General features: G+C 39.3%; 1 protein-coding gene across 3 annotated transcripts in view; it reads left to right on the forward strand.

Annotated features, from left to right (window-relative positions):
- RIMS2 (regulating synaptic membrane exocytosis 2) overlaps nt 1-11,781 on the forward strand; it is a 738,459-nt gene that overhangs the window by 471,707 nt on the left and 254,971 nt on the right. The window contains exon 15 of one of the 3 annotated variants that reach the window (XM_006830629.1): nt 2,365-2,430. The exons of the other annotated variants lie outside the window; for them this stretch is intronic. Coding sequence (XP_006830692.1) covers nt 2,365-2,430 — 66 coding nt within the window. The remainder of the gene's footprint in view (nt 1-2,364; nt 2,431-11,781) is intronic. 3 annotated transcript variants of the gene reach the window in all.

Consider the following 11,781-nt stretch of genomic DNA (forward strand, 5'->3'; position numbering starts at 1 on the left):
TGGGTCAGAAGTGACTCGATGGCACTTAACAACAGCAACAATCTTTATAGAAGGTATCTGCCACATGTTTCTTCAGTAGAGCAGCTGGTGAGTATAAACCACTGACCTTTCAGTAAGCAGCTGAATGCTTAACCAATGCACCACCAGGACTTCTGAAGGGACATTAGGATCATAACATTAGGGTTCTGAAGAGGAACCTAAAAGGAGTGCTACACTACATCAGGATGATGCTTCTCACTCCGTCTCTAGTTGATTTTATGGGACTCCTTCTGGTGTGGCGCTCTGGATCACCACAAGGTTGGCTGCTCCTTGGAAACCCTGTATTGCTATGAATCAGAACCGACTCCACAATACTTAAAAACACCAACCTCTGTATTCGTTCTGGAGTTCTGGTGTGGCTCTGTAGGATAAGCACTGGTTTGCTAACCACAAGGTCAGTGGTTCAAACCCACCATCCACTCCTCAAAAGCCCGGTATAAGGTCACTGTATAGGTGTGGTGCAATGGGTTAATGCACTGGACTGAAAAGTCAGTTTGAATCTCAAGGTTGGTAGTTAAGTTCACCAACCACTTCTCAGAAACCTTACACAGGGTCACTATGGGTCAGAACCAACTCTGTGTCACTTAACAACATGAGCCAGATACAACACAATGGCACTTAACAGCAACAACAAATTAGTTTTGGAGTCCTGTTGTATAGTGCTTTAGGATAAGCACTAGACTGCAATGGTTCAAACCCACCAGCTGCTCCTCGGAAACCCTATACTCAGGGTCACTATGAATTGGAACTGACTTGATGGCACTTAATAACAACAACAACAGTGTATTAGTTCTATATGAAATTTGCTTGAGAAAGCAGAATTATCATCTGCTAAACAACACATTTTGAGAATGACTGCCTTAGCCAACTCATTTCACAACTGTAGCAACTCAGATAGGTAGTGTTTTGTTGAAGGACCACCGTGTGTTGTTGTGAAGTACCTGCATGACACACAGGCAGCCACATGGGGATCTCAGTAAACAGCTGGAAAGTTGCCACACCACCCTAGAGAGAAGTCAAGGCTGAAGTCAAGTGATGATTTACACAATAAAACCAAGTGATAGTATTTAAAAAAAAATCGTTGGACTATAGAGAAGGTTGAGGAATGACTCTTGGGAAACAGGTACCTCTAAGGTACACTGAGCAAGAGGACCCTGTAAATGAAGCGGAAACAGCTGAATCCAGGCCATATGTGTAAATGGTTAAGGCCTTGGGTTTTAATTTCATCCTGCTACTCAACACTTTCAGACTATGGTTGACCACAAGGAACTAAAATCATGGAAATGGAAGCCACGGGTAAGGGTGAACTACTGTATTTATTCTAAAGTTAGAAATACAAGTGTACAAATGACAGAATTCCAGGGTGGTTTTCACTTTTTACTGAAACAATGATTAGCCACCAAAATTAACTATTTTTTTTCATTAAAGCTTTTAAGAAAATAGGAAATTTTCTGTTAGTTCATGTAAATACTGCATCATGTAAATATAAATTGTTATTGTTGTTGTTAAGTGGTGCCGCGTCAGTTCAGACCCATAGAGACCCTGCATAGGGTTTTCCAGGAGTGGCTGGTGAGCTTGAACCACTGACCTTGTGGTTCAAACCAACTTTGCAGTCCAGCACATTAACCCACAGCTCTACACCAATGCTACATAAATAAATAAGAGAACCAGCTATTAATGGACTGCACTAGTGGTTTATTGTAGTCATGAGGCATGAAATGTAGCAAGGCCAACACCATGTAGTGTAATAAACGAAGTGAGTAAAAAGTATCAAATAGAATTAATAATAAAATTAATAACCAGAGAAAAGATCTTTATTTTCTTCTTTATTAAGTGGAAATTTTGAAGTCTTTTGTAGTAAATTTTCATGGTTAATGATTGAAAGAAAAAGATTTACCTCATAACATTTTGTAATTACTTAAAATATTGGAATTTTCCTTTTATTCTTTATTTCTTAAGCTTTCTGGTTATTCTGTTATTTTTCACTTGCTTTTCCTCCTAATGATAGAAAGAGATCACTATTATAGAACCTTTTCTAGATGGTGCTGAAGATGTTTGAGTGATCACTGAAAGATTTTATTTTGAAATATGGTATTTTTAAGTCTCAGTTGATTGTATTTTTGCTGTATTCTGTTTTAGATTATGTTAATCCCTTAGTACTGCCAGATTATATTGGGAGGAGGAGGCAAGCTTTTCAGTAACAATTTTCATTTGCTTTGCTTACTATCTGCTTATCTATTTTTAATCTCACCTTTTAAAATTAAACTATACCTTTTTCATTTCTCTCTCGATCTCATTTTATTCTTGTTTCTGCCACACTTGCAGTCATTTTCTTACTCTACCTCGCTCCAGATACAGGCAGACCATTGAGCGTCATCACAGGGATGGCAGGTATATTTTTCTTATGATTGAGTCTGTCTCGTAGAATTGCATGTGCCTGTGTACTGGTGTGGTATAATTCACTTATATTTCTGTTATGTGTAAATATATATAATTATATAGCAATAAAATAAAGGAATATAACTCTTATAAAACAATAGGAACTAAAACACATATAAACACTTTCATTGTAATTTCTTGTTGTTGTTAAGTGCTGTCAAGTTTTTTTGCTGATGAGCTTCTACTTTTGGAGAGAATTAGTTCACCAGTATTTGCGTTAAGTCTTGATAATCTAGGAGGATAGAGTAATGTTAACCTTTCAAAATTCCCACCATCCTCAGCAGAGTTCATCACTCAAGAATTAGGTAGCAGTAGTTGATTTGTGTTTCTGCTTACCCCTATGCCCACCCCCTAGCAGGCTATTCAGTCAATGAAGTCTTTAGAAGTACTGATGGAACTGTGATAACTTGTCAAAGAAGGCTGTGATCTACTTCCTCATCTTGAGAGATGACTCGAGATTTATGGAGAACCTGGGCTTATGGAGAGTCCTTGTTCATTTCTATCCTAGCAACACTCCTCTTTGCAAAGTGAGACTTTGCACTGACACATGTATTCAGGGTCACTGTGAGTCGGAACCGACTGCATGACACACTGCCACCACCACCACCACCACACGGATAGTATAGCTCTAATATGCTGAGGAAATATATTTTATATTTGGAGGAAAGTATCAGTTATCTGGCATTTAACAAAAGAGGTGAATTGACTAGAATGAGAAAAGAAAGTATCTATCAAAAGTCAGTAATGTTCTCTTCAAGGATTTGAGCCAGCTAAGTGACAGAATTTTGTGGCTTTAGACAGAGAAGGAAATGGGGGTGATAAGGGTGTTGGTGGGCTCAGCTAGGACTAGGATAGACAAGGAATGTATGTGTCCTACTTGTCACCCTTACAACTTTTGTTTCAAAGTTCTTTGGAGTTATCTATGACCTCTTTTATCCGTACTAATTTAGTTCATGAAGAATTGATAATAAAAGTTTTGACAAAAATCATTGAAAACTAATGATTAAATTCTAAGGATTGAATTCTTGTGAATGAAAGTGGAAGCCAGCATAAAAGATAACATCAACAATAAGTCCTTAATAATCCATGCTTTGTTATGTCTTTCAGTAAGTCTGATTGAAATTTCATGCCTTACAGTTCAATTATTTAGTGTAGTTTTTGCTGTATTTAATTTTGTGGTTTTCCAGTCTCTGTTATTTTGCTCCAGTGTTAATAATCCTTACTTTATTTTTGTTTTATCTTTTTCTATTGTTGCTGTGTGTTATATTCAGATGCTGTATATTTTTGGTCTGAGTGGTACAGACCAAACTGTGAAAGTAGTTAGATGACTGTATCCTGACAATTGGCCATTGACTTTTCTCAGAAAGAGTATCATGAATAAGACATTACTGATCATATGTACTCTCTCTACTTATTCTTGTTTCTCATCATTTGAATGTAATTCATTGTAATGTGCCCTAGTGTAGTAAAATTATGTACACATTATCTTTTTTTTTTTTTTTTTGGTATAAGGACTCAGTTATCAATAAGTAGATTGCTTCAGTTCATTTATTCTCTCTTTTTTAAATGATGTACACATACACATTGAAAATATATATTCGTTTAAGTGTCCAAAGGATGCATTTTGTAAACCCACCTCCTGCCCACAGGCACACTGCTCTTCTCAATCTGTGGGCCTATAGTCTCTATGCCATTGTTTCTCTATGCTCTGTTTCTCTATGCCATTGCCTCTACCCCACCTCTGTTGTCGCTGATTTTCTGGTTAGGATCCCTCACTCCTCTCATGTTCTTCCTTCTTGATGGTTCTAGGGTCCTCTGTTCCTGAAATGGCAGATTAACTGCTCCCCTCTCATAGTTGTGCCTCTTCTACATTTACAGGTGTGACAATCACCATTAGGCCTGATAACAGTTACTCACATTTGAATCATAAAATCCTATCTTCCTCATCACCAGACTCAGCTGGACAAGAGGAAAGCTATTCAGTAGGGTTTCTGTCTTGCTCCCCTCATTCTGACACTAAGCACTGTCATAAAAGCTTGCAAGCCAGCCACTCTATGCCTTTTCATTTATTCTCTCAATTCACCACCATAGGTAGAATCAGCTTCAAGTTGGTTATCTATTTTATATGCTTGTTCACATTTTCAACCTCATCCTAAATGACCAATTTTGAAGGAAACTTTCTGAATTAGTTTTTTATGCCAACATTTGATTTGTGGTCAGGAATACAGATCATTAATATTTATATCAAAATAAAACAGGAAAATCCATTTCAGAAATAAATTACTAAATATCTTACTGTAAGATTTGCCATCTCTTAAATCATGGGTGCCAAAATTTATAACATAATTTGTGGGCCCTACAGAATTATCAATTTAAAAGTTAGCTTGCAGAGTTTACCTACAGGTTGCTGGCAGGCGCTATGACAGCTTACCAACAGGTCCAGAAGGGTCCCCTGAAACTGAAAGGCATTGCAGAACTCGAAATGACCAAGCAGAAGAAGAAAAAGAAAAACAAATACAAGACAAAACTTCTGGAAAGGATGGGAACGAACAAAAAGAATGAGGAGGAGAAGCGGCACCACCTGGACAAGAGGACACCGACCCAGGTGGCCTTTGAGAAGATATAAGAGAAGTGGCAAATGGAAAAGATCCGGAAGAAAGCGTCCAAAACCCACAAGCAGAGAGTGGAGGACTTCAACAGACACTTGGACACATTCATGGAGCATTACGACATCCTCAAAGTCGGCCGGACCAAGTAGCCTCCCACCCTATGGACATGGTATGGCCTCGAGGGGAAGCAAAACACAAAGTTGGGCTTATGTCCCGTGCCTTTGGCATGTTCCAGAAACATTCTTTTACCCTTGCTGTGCGTTTTCTGTTGTGACAGTGCTTTTTGAAACTGTCTCTCCATTCTGGAACTTGATTAAAGTAATCCAGCTGTCCTTTCACCCAATTTTGGTTTCTCAGTAGCCCATAGAAGATAAATATTTTCAGTGTGGACTGAAAAGCTGTGTAAGTTTACCCAGCATGACAGTTGTTCCAGTTTAAGTGCCACATAAAAATGTCTAGTTCTCTGAGTTGCATTTAAGCCTCAGAGGATAACCAGCCAGCTCTCTTGACCCAGATAAAACTGCGGTGAGGTACCAATACCGCAGGTGTGGCCTCTGCCTTCAGATGTGAGCTCTACCTTTCTGAGCTCCCAGTAGTTGGGGCTTAAGTTGTCCCATCCAGGATCTGGAGAAGTTACCCACAACTTCGTTGACTGGTTTGCAGAGAACTGCCATGGGTGGCAAGGATGGGCATCCCTCCTGGTCCTTTTCTGAGCCCTTAACTGGCCTGCAACCCCTTTTCCAGATTCCCCATTCCAGACATTTCTAATGGGTTGGTCACCATGGTCCCTGTAGTAGGTATGGCTAACCGATCATAGCCTTTTTTGTAATGAAAACCAGACTTGTCTCTCAACCATGACTCCAAACTGTCCCTGCAGTGAATCAGAGTTGGCACATAACCTGAAACCTGTTTGGGTGACAGGCCCAAGGCTGAACCCCAGCAGATAGGCATGTGCATGGTCAAATGTAGCACCCCACTACTGGTGCTGGAGAGCCAGGGTCTCAGGGCCTTTGCACTTGGGAAAGTCTCTGCTGACACAGCTTCCAAAAGTGTACCAAAGCCAGAAGACAAAAAAGCAAATAAATATTGGCCTTGAAGCTGTTGCATGTGAGGTGCCTGCACAGGTTATATTCTGATATAGGAGCAAGGAGTGAACAAAGCAACAAATAAATGATTGCAAACAGAAATAAATGCTATGGGGGAAAAGTAAGATAAAGGGTGGAAAGTACAGAGTCTTTGTGGCAGTCAGAAACAGTACATTTCAGAGAACAACTATTGCAGAATCACCAAAGAGTAATGTGACCTCATTCAGATTTCTAAAAGATTACTGTGCCTGCCATGTAACTAATAGTTAACTGAACTCCTACCATATGCTAGGCATACTGTAGATTTTTAAAGAATAAGTTATAATCAGTAAGTAACTCCTAAATTTATTAGGATTGTAAACAAATAACCAAATAATATATGTATGTATGTAATATGTGGCACTGTAAGATAAGCACTGAACTTCTAATTGCAAGGTTGGCAATTCAAACCCAGCAGCTACTGCCTGGAAACACTATTGGTTGGTTGGTTGGTTATGCGCCGAGGAGTCGGTTCCGACTCATAGCGACCCTGTACAGGGTTTCCAAGGCTGTAAATCTTTACGGGAGCAGAAAGCCTCATCTTTCTCCCGCGGAACAGCTGGTAGTTTCGAGCTGCTGACCTTGTGGTTCACAGCCCAATTCGTAACCACTACGCTATCAGAGCTCCTTTATAGGGTTGTTATTAGTTGGAACCAACTCGAAAACAACAGAAGTGTTAATGGAAGAGATAACAACTGGGCTGTACCTTAAAGGATGAGTAGGAATTACTTGAGGTCTTGGTATAGTGCTTTAGAATAATCAATGGACTGCTAACTGAAAAGTCTGAGGTTCAAACCCACCAGCTACTCCTCAGAGACCCTATACCTGGGTCCCTATGAGTCAGAACCAACGTAACAGAACTTAACAACAACATGAATTACTTAGAGTTATGTGGAGTTAACGTAGGATGCAGATAAATTTTTAGAGAAATGTATCAGCAAAATCACTGAAGTAAGGAACACCATATTTTATGCTGTTGGGGCATTGTCCACAAGAAGGGGATAATAAAGACTCTGTTAAGGAACTTAGATCTCAGACTATGGATATTTACCAACCTTCCCTAGGTTGATAAATCTTTATAGTAAACCTAGGGTTTTAATTAAGAGTTGACTATGAGATTTTTGTTTTAGTATGCTTGCTCCAGAAACTATGTGGATGGTATTTGAGGAGAAAGACATGAGAAAAAGAAAAACACATACACAGATAGCAGACTGGGTAAGGTTTTGTCCTGTATATACATAATGTTGCCAAGTGTTAGAGCCAACTAGATGACAACTAACAACAACCGCAGGGCAGCCACAGCTCACAAGGACCTGAACTACAGTACTGAACGTAGCAATAGAGACAACATGAAAGAAACAAGTAAACTCAATCCTACGTGGTAAATAATTGTACTAGGATGTTGAAAGAGAACAAAGAGTTAAGGAAAATGTCTAGTTTTATAGAAAGAGTGATTAGGTACACTGGTACCACATCAAGTTGGGGCAGGCTTTAGGGGAGAATCAATCTCTGTGAAGCAAATGATTGAGATTGAGAAGTCCTTGAGAGTGCCAAGGGAGCACCAATAGCACGGAGTAAGACAACTACTCCTAAGGCTTAAATCTAGGCTGTAGAAATTAATGGGAAGTAACTGTAAAAATTAAAGTGACATCAGAGAATCCATCAATGAGGTGAGAACTGAGGAGTTTTGCCTGACCTGAGAAATACAGTGAAACCTCTGAGAGCTGGAACTGGGACCAAATTTCCACCATTGTCAGGGTGCTATACTCATTTTAGTGGACAATGCTTTTATTTTCCATCTTTGACAGATTTCTACTTTACACAGTACTTTTGAAGGGTTTTGTGCACTAACATTTAAGTGCAGACAGAGGAAGGACACAGAGAAAGCAAGGTAAGTAGAGATTTTAAAAAGAGAGTTTCAAAAAGAAAAATAATATCAACAGTGGAAATAATACATAAAAAAGAGACTAAAACTGTACCTACTGCTATCAAGTTAATTCTGACTCAGAGCCACCCTATAAGACTGAGTGGAACTGCCCCCACAGGGTTTCCAAGACTCAATCGTTACAGCTGCAGATTACCACATTTTCCTCCCGCTGAGTGGCTGGTGATTTCCAACCACTGACCTTTTGGGTTGTTGTTGTTAAGTACCGTGGAGTTGGTTCCTACTCATAGCGACCCTGCACAGGGTTTCTGAGGCTTCAAATCTTTATGGGAGCAGAATGCCTCATCTTTCTCCCGCAGAACAGCTGGTAGTTTTGAACTACCGACCTTGAGGTTAGCAGCCTGATTCGTAACCACTACGCTACCAGAGAGACCTTTTGGGTCGCACAGTACTTTAGCCACAGCACCACCAGGTCTCTTCAAATGAAAAGTGCTTTTTAGATTTCTCAAGTAAGGAATCATTTATGCCACCAGCAAAGGGTGATGAGGAATAAAAATAGTCTGCAGGATGAGTAGGAGAAGAGAAACTTAATATGACAAGAAATGTGGAGGATACTGAATAGAGATATGTGAGACCAAGAAGGGATGTTTTCATATAGGAAATACTCCCGTGGGTTTATACAGTGGAGGAAAAGACCTTTTGAGGAGAAAATGATGGAGAAAAGGAGAATGCATGAAGAAAAATCCCAGGGAAGGGAAGCGGATGTTGGGCTAAACACAAAGATGGAATTTGTGAATCAAAAGAAGCTCGTTATTAGCTATTGAGACAGGAAGAAAACAAATGAAAAAATGTATAAAAGTTTTAAAATTAAATGTTTAAGGTGATTATGCTTGATGATCTCAATTTTATTGTTGCTCTGATTATGGTTCGGATAATTTTTGGATGTTGAAAGGGTGTTTGGTTGAAAGTGAGAAGGTTTTAAATAGTCCTTGTATAAAAAGTGATGGGATCTGTTTATATATATATAATTATTCATGATACATAACAGCATAGCTGAAGTTGAAACCATGAATTTCCAGTACCCAATTATCCAGATGTAGAATCAGAGACATAAACTTATGGCATTGAATTAGTCAGTGATAGGGATCTAATGAGAACTTGGGTAGGAAGGCTTGGGTTACCAGCAAAGGTGTAGATGATGGTATAGTGATTCAGGTGATCATTATGGGAGTGTGTTGTCGATGTTGCTAGATGCCATGCAGCCAGTTCCACTGCACAGTGACCCTACGCATAACAGGACCAAACACTACCTCGTCCTGAGTCATCCTCACAATTGTTGTTAAGCTTTGCTACAGCCAATGTGCAAATCCATCTCATTGGTGACTTTCTCTATTTTTGCTGACCCTCCACTTTACCAAGCATGGTGTCCTTCTCCAAGGACTGAATCTTCTTGATAACATACCCAGAGTATGAGAGACGAAGTCTCACCATCCTGGCTTCTCAAGATAATTCTGGCTGCACTTCTTCCAACGCAAATTTGTCTTGTGAGGTCTAGGGAGGTTAAGAAAAGAAGATAATGACAGCGAGAAATTGGTGGAATCAAGAAACTAAAAAGTATAAAATAAAGATCAAGTAAAATGGGAGTGAGATCATGGGACAACTGACAAAATTAGTAATCAGAGTTTGAAATATTGAAGTTTAATATTCCTACGATATGCAGATGATACAGCCTTGCTTGCTGAAAGCAAAGAGGACTTCAGACACTTACTGATGAAGATTGACGACTACAGCCTTCAGTAAGACTACATATCAATGTAAAGAAAACAAAAGTCTCACAACTGGACCATTAAATAACATCATGATAAATGGAGAAAAGGTTGATGTTGTCAAAGACTTCAGATTGCTTATCTCACAATCAATGCTCATGGAAGCAGCATTCAAGAAATCAAACAACATTTTGCATTAGCAAATCTGCATAAAACATCTTTAAAGTTCAAAAACAAACATGTCAGTTTTAGGACTAAGGTGCACCAGACACCAGTCATGGTATTTTCAATAACCCCATATGCATAGGAAAGTTGGGCAATGAATAAGGCAGATGATCAAAAAATCACAATGCAGTTGAATTGTGATTTTGGGGAAGAATACTAAAAGTGGCAAAGACTGCCAGAAGAACAAACAAATGTGTGTTGGAAGAAGTGCAGCCCGAATGCTCTTTTGAAGCCAGGATGGCAAGACTGCATCTCTCATACTTCAGACATGTTATCAGAAGGGAGTTGTCCCTGGAGAAGGACATCATATTTGGAAATGTGGAGGGTCATTGAAAAAGGAGAACACCAACAAAATGGATTGACGCAGTGACAACAGAAATGGGCTAAAAAGTAACAGGAGTTGTGAGGAATGCCCAGAACTGGGCAGTGTCGTCATTCTGTCGTGCATAGGGTTGCTAGAAGTCAGATCTGACTATGTGGCACTTAAAAATAGTTTTTAAAAAGTTTCATTGGATTCTGAAATCCACAATTTAGTCCAAAAATGAGGGAAGTAGATTGATGCAGAAAAAGATAAGGATAACGGAATTATAGAGATCTAGGTATTGGGGGTCTAGATTGTTGGACAATTTTACACTTATACATTGAAATATCCTAGCATTACCATAGGTATTAGAGTAAAGCCGATGACTGACCTCTAATTCCCAAATTTATCAATGACTAAAGAATAGTGATGGAGCATTAGTCGATATTAGCAAGCTGCTAATGTAGTGAATGTTACAGCTAAGTAGCAAGGACTTTTTTACATTGCGGTGGAAGAGTATGAGCTGAAAATGTGTGTAGGAAGCCAGTCTCTTTTCCTGGACCCATGAGACATGAAATGTGAACAAATAAAGTAGCCTCTGCAGAGGAGAATTGTATTGGAAACAGAGTCTGAAAGATTAAGCTGAACATTACTTAAGATAGGAATATAGAAAAACTATTCTTAAGAAGGAGCCCTGGTGTGGTGCCATGGGTTAATGCACTCGACTGCAAAGTCTGTTTGAACCACAAGGTTGGTGGTTCAAGCTCACTAGCCACTTCTTGGAAACCCTAAACAGGGTCGCTATGGGTTGGAATTGACTTGATGGCACTTAAAAAAACAACAACATCCTTAAGAAAGGCTGATGGAAGTCTGTAACAATGGAATAAAGATTCTTAAGACTACAGCTAAAGACCCTCAAGTCAGGTCCGACTCATTTGATCTTATGAGTAACAGAAAAAAAAAATGTTAGAGGAGGTTGAGTGTTGTACAGAAGAAAGCAAAGGAGATAAAGAATTTACAAAGAATAAATCAGGGAATAATGAGGTTTGTCTTTTATGTGCTAGCCAAAAATTTCAGAGGTAAGATACTTGAGTAGGTGTGATTACCCTTTTGTCAAATATCCTAAATTTATCTGAGGTAGATTTGTTAACAGAAATGGCTGCGTGTCCAGGGAAGGATCTGACTTGGGTGTCTAGGGTAGTGCTGAGGGCTGGAGTGGAAATCATCGGACAATCTCTTTGATGTCTCAAGCGAGTAAAGTTTTGCTAAAGGTAATACAAAAATGGCTACAATCATACATTGACAGAGAACTTCCAGAGGTTTCAAACTGGATTCAGAAGAGGCCGTGGAACGAGAGATATCATTGCTGATGTCCGATAGATCTTGGCTGAAA

The sequence above is a fragment of the Chrysochloris asiatica genome, unplaced genomic scaffold, assembly GCF_000296735.1.
Source record: "Chrysochloris asiatica unplaced genomic scaffold, ChrAsi1.0 scaffold00001, whole genome shotgun sequence".
Lineage (NCBI taxonomy): Eukaryota > Metazoa > Chordata > Mammalia > Afrosoricida > Chrysochloridae > Chrysochloris > Chrysochloris asiatica.